Source organism: Megachile rotundata, chromosome 3 (assembly GCF_050947335.1).
Source record: "Megachile rotundata isolate GNS110a chromosome 3, iyMegRotu1, whole genome shotgun sequence".
Taxonomy (NCBI): domain Eukaryota; kingdom Metazoa; phylum Arthropoda; class Insecta; order Hymenoptera; family Megachilidae; genus Megachile; species Megachile rotundata.
Window position 1 is genome coordinate 13,925,543 of NC_134985.1, and position 15,140 is coordinate 13,940,682.

Consider the following 15,140-nt stretch of genomic DNA (forward strand, 5'->3'; position numbering starts at 1 on the left):
TGTATGCGTATTGACATTATCAGATTTATCGACTTGGCTCTAAATATTTTCGCAAGACTAAACACGTCAATCTCCTGTCTAACAGTTAGCGCTAGTCCGATACATGCATATTTTGCGGCACTATAATGTATCGCTCTGTTTCATTTTAGAACTGAAACTAATTTCGAACGTAACAATATTCATCTAACACAAAGAACCACGATATAAGCAATACGTTAACACACAAATAGTGCTTATATAGGTGAAATATAATACGATTCGGAAGTCCACGCGTACACTGCGTGAATGTGCAACGTTTGTCACGAAACGCTAACCTGGAGAATTTTGCAAATATATCAAGTCAACATAAATGCCTCATAAAATAAAATTATTTTGCAAGGGAGATACTACAGCACCGTTAAGTTATTTGAGAAATACTACTGGATGGTATCAACATAAAAAGAGCAACGTGTACCGCCATTCACACACTGTATTGCGAGACGATCGTGGTAAGGATATTCTACCAGAAATAAAACTTTCTGCCAAGATCAAAATATGTCGTACGAATGATACTGCCAACATGGCAGACGTCCAAGGTTAGGTATTAATTGTATTTTATGGAAATTTTCTTCAACTCGACAGAGACCTGTACTTCCAGGATCGACATCGATTATCCTTAGTTAAAAGCTGTGCCTGGTCGATAACGCAGCGAATCGCGGGAGATCCGTAGCACGGTTAGCCGAGCAAGATGAAAAAGAGCTGTTGTGGAGCGCTAATGGGAGATGGCGACGCGGTTTGTTTTCCTTTCTTAGTTGGCACGCACCCAGAGAACTGCCGGTTATACGCGTTAACATTGGCGTAATTAGGACTTTTATCTGCGGTGGTTCACGTTTTCTAGGCTTTACTGGCAGTGGGAACATCGCATGGGTATGGATAAACGACTACCGAAACTGTGGGAATTCGGAAATTTGGGTATTTGAGAATTTGTAGATTTGGAAATTAATTCTATACTTTGTAACTTTGAAATTTTACAAATTCCTAATACGAGATATACTACATCCTATGCTTCTGACATTACGTCAAAAGGGCCTGTTTATACTGTGCAGGGTTTAGGCCCATCCTCCGCCCTCTGTGATTACGCCAATGCGCGTTATTCACGGACAAACTCGCGTCTATACCGTCCAAGTATCGCGTGTCCCCACCAAATCTATGTTTGCAGCTTCCACCGCGGCGGTAGTAGTTTATACGTTCCTCGTACTCCCCTCTCAGTCCGCGGATGAAGACTGAAACCAGGTCTAGATTTTAGTACGCATCAGAATCTCGACTATGAAAAGTTTTCACCCGGTCGTACTAGTCCACGTTAGAGACGTATCGAACGCTCGTGCTCATGACGCAGTCTGCCCAATACACGAAATTTCGATGTGAGTTTTGACGGGAACGACGATGTCCCCACCACGTGTATGATTCTTTTCTCCGCGTTCTATTGGCGTACAGTTTATCGGCCACCATACGACAAGTGTTTTAACGCGAAACAAAGACCACGTTTTGTGGTATCAAGGTGCTTCTTCTGTCCCTTTTTAATCGTCGCGCGTACACGCGTTCGGCGTCTGTCACAGTGATCCATTTTACTACGTAGATCTATCCGCAAGTACATGTTAACGTTTCTCTTGCGTCATCGTTTCTATGATGCTCCCTTTGTGCGCCGGTTTGTGAACTGTGATATCGCCTTGTAAATGAAACATAATAGTTGAATCGTTACTGTCATTCAATTTACTTTTCAAATGTTTGCCACGACGTATATACGCAATACTTGAAGGCGTCCGTTACATTTCAATAATGAAACATGCACGGAATTTATTTTTGCAATTGCACTTCATTGATACGATCGATTTTGGCTATTTATTATTTTTAAAATTGTTGGTTTATTTTTGGTCTCGTTGACACTTTTTACGAATAAACAATGGAAGAATTCAACTATCCACGTCGCATGGTTTCATTTGCTCGCGTAACCGAATCATTAGTCCCGTTTTTATGATCGCCAGCCTCTCCATCTCGATGCACACGGGCGACTCGAAGAAACGCGTAAAGGAATGCGCGTAAGGTGCGCATGCGCGTCAGTCTATCCACGTGTTCGCGGAGTACATTAAATCGCGCACCTTCCAATTGTTATTCCTCCCACTACTATTTTTCCCGTTTTTTCTTCTTTCTTGCGACCGTGACGACCGGTCTGGTAACCCGACAACATTCCATGGGCGATATAATAAGCGTCTTAATAGGAATCTTTGCTACGGATACGTGATAATAATCGCGAGTCACGCAACGTAGTTACGGGGATTTCCCCTTTTGTGGATGTGCCCGCAGGGACCGAGAATCTCACCTGCCGATTCATTCAGCTACGAAAGGAAAATGGAAAGCTATTCACCGGTCGCAAATATTCTGCCCAAGCGGGTTGGGAGTAAGTAAATGCACGTTAATTACTTTGTTAGAGAACGCACCAAGGTACCGAGTAATTCATGCGGCAATGTAGGTTTGTCGAGCATTTAAATTCTCGAATATTCGAATATACCAATTCATCGATAATAAAATTTCAAATTCCAGAACGTTGTAATATACGAGCTAGAATTCATAATGTACAGTATTCTGCAGTCAAATTTTTACTTACTTCATTTACATCGGTAAATGTTTGCGACCCTCGATCCACAGCGCGCGTGTTAAATCACTTGAAAAGTTGCAAGGAGAATTCTCGAATATCCATCACTACTTACAACGTGCCAAACACGAAACGCCAATTTACCCTTGGTTCACACGAGACTCGCGAACTATCGTACAAGTAAAACATGCACCGAAACGTATCCTCGACCGGCGAATATAAAAATACTGACAAAAGGAGCCCCGGCGCTCGTGTCGTTTATCAACCACGACATTCTTAATAATTATCGACCTCGAACACGCGGAGGAAAGATACGCGTTTATACAGAGTTTCCATTTCGCGATTCGTCACGTTTTGTATCCTTGTTGGAATTTCAAAGTAATGGAAACGTTTAAGTGCTCGCCTCGGGGCAATTGCAGAATCGCGTGAAATACCGAAACAGAAATTATGCCAAAGGATCAGACGGCTGACTAAAATAACCGGGAACACTGAAATATTGGGACGCGAACGGTGAATTACTATTATTAACGAGCGCGACGAGAATTGGAAGGAGATAACAAACATAATATCAGTTGCATATATTTCTTCAATTCAGCGAGGAGGATTTACGACACCTCTGAGAGATAATAATTTAGATTTGAAGCACAGAAAACGAGAGGAACGGAAACAGGAAGGTCCTGATATTGTAATTCAGAATCATGAAGCCTCGTGCCTATTCCGTTTATCGAGCATTCGTCTTGAACTGTTTCCTTATCGGTCGTGAAACGTACGCGCGCGATAAGAGCAAAACAATAGGCCGATTTTATTCCCTATCGCGAATAGTGTCCTCCTCTGTTCGTTTCTCGGAAGGCGAATGGCGAAACGCGAAAATATACTCGGGCCGGGTGCAACAAAACGAACGCTGAACGTGCCTCATTGTCGTGTCCCTGATACTACACTCCAGTATTATATTATAATTTCCTCTGTTCCTTTCGTTTTCAGATACATTCTGCAGCAGATGCGAGAAGAATTTCCCAGCGTGATGGCTAACGTGCACTACAGGGTGCTGAAGAAGAAATGGTCAAACCTGTTGCAGCAGTACAAAGTGAGACGAGGCAGATGCGCGCATTGGCGTAACTGGGATTTTTCTTTCAAAGAGTATTTGCATTTGGAGGCAGAAGATTTCTATACTTTCACGTTTCTAAATTTCTCAATATCGTATAATGCAAATCTTTACATTTTTAAATACTCAGTTTCTCGAATTTTGTAAGTTTACAAGCTTCCTTTTTACACTGCTAATTCTCTATGTCCACATATTTGTTCATACCCTAAATTCTCAAAGTTACAAATTTACAAGTTCTTTCCAACGCTCCGAGTCTTAAAATTATCAAGTTTCCGAAGCTCCAACTTCTAAATCCCAAAATTTGGAGAACACAACTCAGCTACGCCAATGCACGAAGTACTCTATTACCCCAACGATTAAGCGCGATCATTCGTGTTTATCCGCTCGTGCACGTTAGCTCGCTATCTTCCGTCCGTTCCAAGCGCAAAGATAATAAACGCTCGGCAGATAAAGTTGCAAGTTGAAACGGCATCGCGAGGGATGGTTGTAATGATACCTATAAAACCCTCGGGGAATCGATGTCTTCCTCGCAACAATTTTTCATTTTTATTCCATCGAACGTGCCGGAGACCTTGACGGGTTCGAAATAACCCCTAAAGGTTTACGGGACGATAAAAATGTCGGAAATGGGGGGAATACGTTGCTCTCGGGAGCAATTCCGCGCGGATACACGCGATCGTGCACGACCCGCTTAGCTCGTCCTGTTACTATGCATCTGCCACAGCGATCTGTTGAAGGAACTGAGGAATCCGGTACACGGAGACAGAAACAAGGCGGACGACGTCTCGTGGCCGTTTTACAGCGCGATCGACCAGCTCCTTGGCCACGATCGAGGCGCGACGCCGATCAACGACGAGTACATAGATCCTCACGAATTCTTGTGCGTCTCCGTGACACCGGAAGAGCCCACCTCCTCCGTCGACACGCTTCCTGCGGGATCCGATCCGGAAATCGAATGTCGGATCGGTGATTCATCGAACGAGTCAAGGCTGCGCACATTTGGCAACGATTGTTCCATAGAAATCAAGAGGGTACCTTCTGATGAAACCAGGTACGGTATTACCTGTGAAATTTGCTTATTTAAACAGGTGAAAATGTCTGATAAAAATTTCGACGCTTCAACGTCGAATATCTGATGTAATACAATATCAAATACATCTAATGTAGTATAGTTTCTAGTATATCTAATGCAATTTATAAATAGAAGTATGTGAATTTTCAGACAAACAGGAAAATATTATGGGAGAAAGAAACGAGAGACGAAGAACTTGATGCCGCGTTTACCACGTGCCACGGGCCTCACGATCAAGAAAGTAACGTCAGAGGCCGACTGCTCTAAGGACTTGTCGAGGGTAGGAGGAAACGACGTGGTCGATTCCATCGGAGACAAAGAACGAGCGGTTACGGCGCGTAACGAGGATGAGGAAAGGCCTAGAAAGTCGAGGAGAACCCGAATACCGTATCGCGAGGATCACGAGTCACGGACCGATCGCCGTATCGAGCAGATCTTCGAATACATCAAAAGAAGGGACGAGGAGAATAGATCCATCATGATCCGAGTGATGCACGCCGTGGAAACCATCGCCAACAAGCTGTGACATCCTTCTATCCGCGGACCGGTGAAAGGAATTGCGTTCAAACGCTTTCTAACGGCCACGATCGATTAATTCGCTTGCAATGTATAAGCGTACATAAACACTTTGTAACGTTCTCTATTATTTTTATTAAACTGAACCTTGTATTAAATTCTTGCTTTATTTATGGCGATGAACTGTGAGATCGTACACTGGGATTCTTACATTCCTGTATCTTTAGATCTTTAGGTTTCTGGATCCACTAATCCCAGATCCCTTTATCTTCTCTGTATTTTTATGTGCTGGTATATCCTAAGATCTTTATACCCCCAGAATTTGTTATCTTTGCATCTCAATCGCTTTTAACTTGTGAAACACGGTAACAAAAATGATGTATCCACGAATAATAATTTACTTGACCGTTCTATTTCCATCACAACTGCTCATTGCGAAATATCGCGTTCAGTTCCAAACGGCAACGGTGCTTTCGCCAAGATTGGAGAGTTCGTCGACTTCACCTTGAAATTCCGAGAAAACTCGTAACATCCGGTGGTCACCACAAAGCTGGTATTGTTTAAAGAGCTACGGAAGCGTCCTCGAGGCTCTAGTCGGAGATTAGGGTAGGCCCGAACCGTTCGAGGACCTCGACGGGATCCCGGAAACCATATGGCTGACTAAAAAGACTGCTCTTTTCTGAACATCTGCCCCCCGATGTTGCCCAGCCATTTTTCCTTTACAATCTCTGCCCGCCATCGACAGAATTTGTTGTGGCGGAGACAAAGTTCCGCTTAGCGAACATCTGACACTTGGACCTGTTTACCAAATTACAGTGTGAATCTATTCTTTGTCTCCCGTCAAATATTTCGTTGTACGTTAACATTTGGTCGATTGGAGCAATGTTTGAATATCGCATACCAATCGTAATTGCAGCTTAACGCCTTATTATACTGTAATATCTGTCTATTGTGCTAGGTTCATAAGAGCCGTGAAAAGAAATGGTAATTGGTCGACGTGATAGAGCCACGCCTCGATTCACACGTTGCGATCGAAACGATCTATTAATAAAGACTTCCATCTTTTGAGACACACAAGGTAACAGAATAACATAAGAAAGTGTAGATCGTAAAGGCTTTTCTAAAAACTACAACGAACCGGCTGAAACTTAATTGACCGAACAAAATTTCACGCTAATAAATCTGATTATATCGAAAGAAGTTAAAGAAACGGAACGAAGCAACGCTCGAAATCCAAGTCAGCCATAAAGCATCCAGAGGCGGACAGACTTACGCAAGACGAAGAAGGGTTACTCAAGGGAAAGAAAGAGTAGGAGAAAGAGAAAGAGAGAGATCGAAGCTGGAAGAGAAGGGCGTGCACGTGGTCTCGCATCTGCTTCTCCACCGAGTGACCCCACGGCTGACCCGTTCCAAGTACCAATAATTAACTCCGTTCGTGCGCCAAATGCACACGAGCGCGCGCGTCGGGGCCAAACGCTTGCGTCATACTCGGCCAATGTTCCCATGAAAGAAAGGCCTGCGCATACTTGTGCAGTTATGCGCGACAAAGGGCCGTGAAACAGACGTACAAAAGGTGCTCGACACGGCTCGAGCATGGTACGCGAGTTCCGTTCTCGGATCGATCATGATTGCGGCAATATTTTTCGCTGCTCTATTGACCAACGAGCGCGTTTCATATTCATGACGCATCGTGTGCGTCTTGTGCCACCCACTCGCGCAACTTTCCATTCCCACAACCGTCTCTCGTTCGATGCAACTGACGCACGTGGTGCGTCTTACGCTGACATACGCAACTTTTGATGTATTATGCATATCTCCAAATATGGATCCCATCCGACTGCTCGCTTGCTGGGTCTGACATACACAACTTTTGATGTATTATGCATATCTTCAAGCATTCGACTGAGTTGTGCATCTTATGCTGGGTCTGACAGCCACAACTTTTGATGAATTATGTACATGTTCAGATATGTACGATGTAACTGTCAACGCACCTAGTCTTGTGACTACTGTAATTGATTATATACGTGTACTTTATATTGAAATATAATCGATGAGATTACGTATCGAACCTATGCAGTTAGTGACGCGCCTGTTGCGTCTTGCATTGTTTGTGTCCTACACTATTCGTTCAATGTAACCATGACACAATTTATGTGTCTTATGATATTAAACCTTTGATGGTGAACCTGTTGCATTTTGTGCAATTTAACCCTTGCACTTGATGACGCATCCCGTTAATTACCGTCTTATTTAATACAACGGTGGTGCAACTCTGATATTAAATCTATATGACTAACAAACTTTTATGCGTTTCTTACTCTTTAACCTATGCGATAACTGTATCCCTATTTCTTACAAATAATGACGTGTCCCATGCTTCCCATTTTGCGACCTCGAGTCTTAGGATATTGAACCCGAAAATGACCCTGTGCGTCGCTGGTTGCAAGCAGAAGACACGTCGAAATTAGTTAATGATCGATAATTAGTCGCGTATCAGAAGAGAAAATTATCGGAGTTTGTATTCTTGTCACGACAACCGATGGTACGCGCAAGAAGAATTTTTAACGAAGTCACAACCGAGTATAATTAATTCGCGGCCATGAGTAGTTCGTGACCGAAGCTCGGCCGGTTCCGATAGCACTTTCATTGTTGCGATTTATTATCGTCGAGCGCAAAAAACAAGATGGAGTACGCTTCGAGTTATCGGGTAACACGTGTACCCGATTGCCAGCGATTATTTCAGTGCGCAACGGAAAAAGAACGTTCTAAATCAGCGGGGAAAAGGAACATTTTAAAGTTATGGAAAACCTCGTTAAAAGCTTCGTTCTTTAAAACGCGTGAAAGATTACGAAAGACTCGCGACGTTGTTCTACGACGTTTCTATCGGTGCTTGTACAGTTTATTACTCTGAAACGCAGCGAACAAAGTATTGTCGACGAGAAAATGGTATGTACGAGTGACTCACCAGTCTTGTTGCTATTATTCCCGAAAGAATGCAGTTTCTTCCAGCCTTTCCAACCCTTTTTCCAGATCATAGCGGCTTTAGTTTTACGTTGGTTCGCCGGTAATTCTGGAGTGCTGGTTTTTCCTATTCCTCTCCTTAGGGATCCGAGACCCGACCTAAGTAAATAACAATCGACAACGTCAGAACGCTGGCAGTTCCTTTTTTGCTCGTGCAAACCCGGACTGAAACACGACAGTGCACTTTAAAACTGATCCTTTCTTATATATTATTTCTTAGGACTTCTCTGTTCCAATATCTTATTGTGACACTATCCTCTAGAAGGGTTAATATTATCTGACATTGAAGAGACACTTGGTGTCTGGATTTAGTTAACGTTAGATTTACAAGTAAATTTTCATAGTATTATAACCAGCCCATATTTAAATTTTGTAAGGTCTAAACTGATCAAATTCTCAAATTCTAAGAGTCACAGTGAGGTATTACAGTATTAGTTATGGGACATGGTCAACTTCAGGTAGAAAAGAACAAAGCATCAAAAAGACTAAGCTTGTTAAGGTTTAAAACTGGCCGTGTATAAATAGAATTTGTATTGACCTGTAACTTGCACTGGAGCTTCCACTGAAGCCGCTGTCCATGTCACAGCCAACAGGCGAGAGGAGGTCGTCGGTTGGACTGACCGAAGATAATAGTTCCTCCGTGGACGCTCCGCGTTGATCCTGCGGCTCATCCTCGTCGTTATTATCGACTACGGTCGGCATCAGCATCGCCTCCACGCTCAAATTCAGCTCCCCGAGCACTCGACGATGACGTGACTGTACTCTTCGTACCTCCTCCGCCACCAGGGATCTTCTTGAACCGTGCAACGCTCGGTGACATTGTCTGCTAATGAATTCCAACCATTAGTATGTGGAATTCCTCTCGAGTACTATATTTAATCGACAGCCAATGATTCATGGCGTCTAAAGTTGTCCATCTTTGACAGACGAAATTCTGTCTAGTCATTACAACTCGTCTTTTATACTTATTTTACAAAGTAACTACACATAAAATTAATTTAACCTATGATGACATCTTGATACTTATTTTACAATGTAACTATACATCAAAATAATTTGACCTATGATGACATCTTAGCTTAGGATGACGTCTTAATGGTACAAAAAAGAATTACTTAATATTTTGACATATTTCAAATATGTAACAATTACATAAATAAATCCTACAAGAATTTATGATATACATAAGCAACAATATCGTCATAAGACCTTTGATCAAAGAACTGAGAAACTAAACGTACACATATGTAAGTATTCTCAAACAGTGTTGGTGCAACGAAGACCATAGAAGTAGAAATCGATTGGTTTTCTACGAGGTTTCCATTTCTGATGAAAATGTATTCCTACACCGGGTGTATCCAACAGGAAGACGGTGTTAACTTACAACGTTAGCGAGTCGAGCTTCTTTCGGTCGATAGAAGCGCCGATGATAGCGCGTAGAATTACGTTTCATTCAGTTTAAATGGTTGATGAATACGCACGTTCATTCGCCCGACGCGAAGTGAACTTCATCGAGGCGAGTATGGATGCGGTTCAAGTGGACAACAACAAGCTTCCAACCACTTGTCCGATTCGACCGGATACCATGAGACAATGATTAAGTTGCGAACAATAAGAAAACGAGTTTGTACGATTGTACAGCGTCCACTGTACCAGGGACATAAGTCATCGGGGATTAAATGAATACGCATTCAAATCCAATCCTATCGTCGACTATATTATTCTGCAGCGTTCGATAAATTATGTTATCATTATTCCTTTTCTTCTCCTTGCTAATACATATTTCCTATGCACTGTACTTTGCTGAACTAATTTTACAATTAACCAACTAGTTTTACAATATCCTTGACGACTATCATTTGTTGGTTTGTGTAAACAGATCTGATAGCATTTGTATTGTATAAAATTTTATATTATTCGCTTTGTTTATTTCTAATTCTCAAACTCACAGAACTCTAAATTTCTGAGTCTCAATATTTCTAAATTTGAAATATTACAGAAGAAATTCGTGCTCCACTGAACACCGCTCTTCTTATACTACATCCTTACTTGATTTCTGATATTTCTTCGTAGATGTTCTCCTCCGTCCCGTAGCGGGTCATGTACGTGTGCCTCTTGAACGATTCTGGTCGTAGTTGCTGTTGTTGTTGCTGCTGCACACGATTCAAACCCACTTCCGCCGGATACGTGCCGTGCAGGCGACTCGGGCCAGGTTCGTAGTAGGCGTACGAATAATCCTGAAGGGGATGCTGGTGAGCGGTGCTCGACATAGGCGATGTCACCGCCGCAGGATCCACCAAACCCGAACAAGCCATCTGAAATAAAAAATTTTACATGAGCAATTTCATAAAAATTAAATAAACAGTATACAAGTATGTACAAAAATTGCAGTCACCTGATTGTGAGGGGGTGGGTAAGGCGGAGGTGGTGGAAACTCCAGGTTGACTCTTCGTGGTGTCGGAACACCCGACGCCATTCCTGGTCCTCCAAGGGACGAGGCCATGATGCATTGTTCGGCTAATTGGTATGCTTCCTTTACATCGTTTCTCTGATTTTCTGAAATATATCCCGTATATAATTATTCGATATTATACTGTTTCAAGATTGAATAAAAATACAAAATTCACGTGTTACAATGAATATATACTGCTATAACGTTTAGAACTGTAATCTTATATTTCTAGATTCTTCTACACTCGTATTTCTTCTAAATGTATACGTATACCTTTGCATCTCAAAACTTGTATATACGATATCACTAAATTGTCGAATTGTAATATTAAATATAACAAAAATAAAATCCTATTTAATACTAAATATAACAAATAATAAAATTAATTAACTTCCGTGATACCAAATATTTAATCGAAATAGAAGTTGTGTAAATAGTCGGCGAGGGAAAAGGTGGTCCTAACCTAACACGAAAGCCCGGTTTTATCGGTAAGAGGGAGGAAATTTAAAGAGGGAACCAAGGTCCTGCGTAAACGCGATAACATCGTGCACGGCACGACTACGACGTGGATGATGACGGTGTTGGTGTGTCGCGGAGGGAAGAACACAGGTGCGCGGGACATGATACACACGCTGCGAACGCGACGATTGAGATTCAAAACGCAGCATATAATTCGCTAACGCCGTGCACACTCGACGATGTGTAATAACGTTCGCCGGCTGTGAGATCCAGCTAACAAGATAAACGTGTTGTTATTCGCGACGCTCTTGTAACGCGTTTCTTCGCGCGTTACCATCATAATGATAGAAATTAGCCTGTGTTTATCGTCGACGGTGATACCACGCCAGGTTAGGGTATATTGTTCCGGTGAACGTTACCTTTGTGGCCCTTCGTAACACCGAAACACAAACGAAAAAGTTTTGTGAAGAATTTTTGAAGGTAGACGTTCGTCTCTTTACTGTCCTGTCTGGGAATTTGACTAAGCGAACCTTAATAAATCTGGAACGTTCTACTAACGTGTATGCCCGGTAGATAGTAATTTTTTAAATCCAGTCACATTAAAAAATTTTGTACTAGGGAACTTTATAAATGCTAGAAAGTGATCTAGGGATATTTCAATTCAAGTATATAAGGTCTAGTAATATTTGAATAATTAATTCAAAAATATTAAAATTACGTATTAGGATCTAGGCATATTGGAATTACGTCCTAACACACTGTTACGCACAATGTATATACCCACACGCACTGTATGTTTATGTACTTGTTTTTAATCTATAAAGTTTACAAACTGAAATATTTTTGTTTAACGATCGTGTAAGCGGATTTATTATTAGACGATAAAGTCTGCGTACTTCGTAAAGCTGACCGAGTCGGCAGTTGCTTCATTGTAAAGGGTATTTACCGACCGAAGAAAAATGAGGCTTGTCGGGCAGTCCAGGGAAATCAGATTATAAAAAGCGGAAAGAACCGTAACGACGGCGTTTCACCGCCGAAACGAACTTGAAATTCAATTTGTGTGGGTGGCGTATGGGAATGCAGACGCCACGAGGAGAGACACGCACGTTGCCCTCGCATGATAAACGACCGGTGTCTATCTTCACCTGCCCACGTAACGTTAATGCAGTCAATTACTCGCTAAAGTGATTCGGCCTGCGTCATAATTCTTTTTCGATTGAGCACGCCGATCGAAATTACGAACACTGACCGGTCGATTACTCGCGAATGTACGTTCAGAAACGCGGCAGAGGTGCACAAACTTCGTTGTTATTTTAACTTTGTTTTTATTTTAATAAATTTGTACTTATTATATTATTAACGGAATATGAAATGTAATAAAACTGCAGTTACTCATAGTTAAGATCGCTGGCCCGGCAATTAATATACCTATTGTTGGTATCTAAGATAGCGAGATACGTAACGTTCGTGTTAGGTTAGGTTAGGCTGCGACTGCCTTCATCGCGTTTACCCATCTGGACCCGCCACCAAGACACTCCCATGCATCGCAAATTGAAAAGTCCCCACTGATTAACGATGAAATCATGGCGTAATATTACTTCTTCAAATATTTAGTCCCCCAGAAATTACAACAGCACTATAATTCCATAAAGGAATTCACCGCATCCGCCTTACATTGCCTAACTTAATGAACCATTTGCCTTAATTACGTGCCTCGTGTATGCCTCTCGTGTCTCTCGAATAAGACTCCATGATCTGTCTTCGCGACGTACTTCACAGTCCTCGCGAACTGATTTATAAACTCGAATCGTATTTTGTAAATATTCGTAGTAACGTCTGCGTAATTCGTTATTACGATATCAAAATTCGAATATCAACAGTTTCATTCAATATCTCCCGTTATTAATTGTCGATCTACTATTTACTATTTACTTGCGTCAAAGCAAATCCAACGATACAGCTGTTCAAATAAAATTTCAATGAAGAAGTGTTATCGCGTGTTATTTAACGTTAATAATACTAAAAAAGTGATTGATAGTTAAATAAAAATATTTCCATGTTTGTAGAGACTTTTACATTCTTCGTGAACGTGTCAATACCGTTGCCGCTTACAAAGTCATACATCAGTCAACACGCGATCAAAAACACCAAGGTTCTTCGAATTGAAATATTATTTCCGGTATGTCCCAGCCATGAATACATACGCACACACGTATCTTCGGCAGCCGTCGGTATTTTTGGATTTGGTCCAAGAAGCGGCGAAACGATACAGGAAGGGCCCGATGATGTCGATTCTCTCCGGTTTACTACACCGAAAATACTTTGCAACCACGTAACGACTTCCAAGAGTGTACGAAAACACGTTCCTAAAATCCCTCCCTTGACGGAAGCTCCTTACGCTTCACGGCAGCTTTTCTATTTCGTTTCATCCCGAATTAAGCTGAAAGGGGACCCTTGCCGATGTCAAAGCGTATCTAATTTGGTGGGTCTGACTTTTGGACGCGTGTCCGTTGTCGATTATTCGCTCGTATTCGGTCGATTATTTGGACGGATTATTTCGAGAAGAATGGAGAAGAAAAACACAACACGTACATGGGGGTCTGTTGTTACGATACTCTCGTGGTCTTATATCGATTTCTCCGAGAACGATATCTGTACATTCGTGGCCGTAACTTTTCTCACGATCTATCACTCGGAGTAATGGTATTTCGAAATGGGAACGCAATACCTATCGGCTGAACGATTATGAATCGAAGTCGTTACACGAGGCCGTGCACGAGCCGAACGGGTCGGCGAATATATACGAGAAGCGGTAACTGTTTCCTAAATTGCCAATTTTTATATCGTGTTAAAAGCTCGTTCCGGTCGATTCGTTAAACCGTTCGTTTAAAAAGTTAATTGAAACCGTTGCGTCCGATCGCTCAAACGGATATCACGTGTTTCAGAGACGGAAAAAAGTGCCGGTTATTCGAAATAAACGAAGGTGATAATCATAACAGTACACTCACTCACCTTGTTGAGCGGGCCACTCGAAGACGATTCCACTCTCGTTAACTCGTCCGTTGTGAATCCATCCGAAATCCGAAAAAAAAGTACCGAACGACAGTTTCGGTGTAAACACACACTCGTGGAGCAAAGATCGGGCCACACACAGGCAGAAAACACAGGAACCATTCGTTCGCGCCTCGTGCTTAGATAGTTTTGCGTTCGCTCATTGTTGAATGTGGCCAAGCACGCCCCCTTGAGAGACCGGTCAACCGAGGAACGGATCGGAGAAAGAGAGGCGAGGAAAGAGAAGCGGAGAGAGGATCGCAAAGCGAAGATAGGGACAGTATGGTCGAAGGGAATGCAAGATGAAAGGAGCGAGAGTGTACGAGACGACGACACGACCGAGGGAAGCGCGTCAACCGCACAGATTTCTTAACCATGGACACAATTCGATTCACTTATACGCGCCGATCGATAATCACTCGTTGAACGTGCACGGTTTCCCGATATCCACGGGAACACCGGTGACAAGCAGTTAGCGACGATTACGAACTGACTCGTGCGTCGTCGATTATGTATACGACTCCTCTTCGTGGGACGAAGATAGACGAACGATACCGATTTCGCACGAAAATCAATGTCCCGGTCGATAAACACCACCGCCGAAACGATACACTCGCGTCGAGACTTCGTTCGTTTCCTTGACGACCGTGATCCGATATCGATCGATTCTCACGCGCGTCGAGATTCGGCGTAACATCGATTGGAGGGAAAAACAATCGCAAAACACTCGAAAGACACTCGAAGAGAAGGAACGTGTACGCCGAAAACTGGCAGTCGGATCTTTTTGAGGCTCTTTTTTCCAGCTCAACACACAAAGCGTTCCTCCTTGGTCGCG

General features: G+C 42.5%; 2 protein-coding genes across 13 annotated transcripts in view; one reads left to right on the forward strand and one right to left on the reverse strand.

The window, feature by feature from the left end:
• The window catches only part of LOC100877278 (rho guanine nucleotide exchange factor 10), a 37,036-nt gene extending 21,896 nt beyond the window's left edge, over positions 1-15,140 (reverse strand). Inside the window, exons 1-5 of one of the 4 annotated variants that reach the window (XM_076529193.1) lie at positions 14,267-15,140; positions 10,739-10,899; positions 10,393-10,658; positions 8,882-9,166; positions 8,288-8,442 (exon numbers count right to left, since the gene is read on the reverse strand). In XM_076529193.1, coding sequence (XP_076385308.1) covers positions 8,288-8,442; positions 8,882-9,166; positions 10,393-10,658; positions 10,739-10,846 — 814 coding nt within the window. In that variant the 5' untranslated portion in view covers positions 10,847-10,899; positions 14,267-15,140. Of the gene's footprint in view, positions 1-8,287; positions 8,443-8,881; positions 9,170-10,392; positions 10,659-10,738; positions 10,900-12,967; positions 12,991-13,458; positions 13,683-14,266 lie in introns of those variants that run through there. The other 3 variants (XM_012282702.2, XM_076529191.1, XM_076529192.1) reach the window with 3 other exon arrangements.
• LOC105662167 (uncharacterized) lies at positions 806-5,477 on the forward strand. 9 transcript variants are annotated; one of them, XM_076529228.1, is made up of 5 exons: positions 806-951; positions 2,341-2,434; positions 3,611-3,713; positions 4,427-4,782; positions 4,954-5,477. In XM_076529228.1, exons 1-5 carry the CDS (start codon positions 903-905, stop codon positions 5,327-5,329), a joined length of 978 nt encoding a protein of 325 aa, XP_076385343.1. In that variant the 5' UTR covers positions 806-902; the 3' UTR covers positions 5,330-5,477. The 9 variants fall into 9 exon arrangements, with proteins under 9 accessions (XP_076385343.1, XP_012138084.1, XP_076385345.1 ...); XM_012282694.2 differs by having other exon boundaries at positions 810-951; positions 4,469-4,782; XM_076529229.1 differs by lacking the exon at positions 806-951 and adding an exon at positions 1,025-1,400.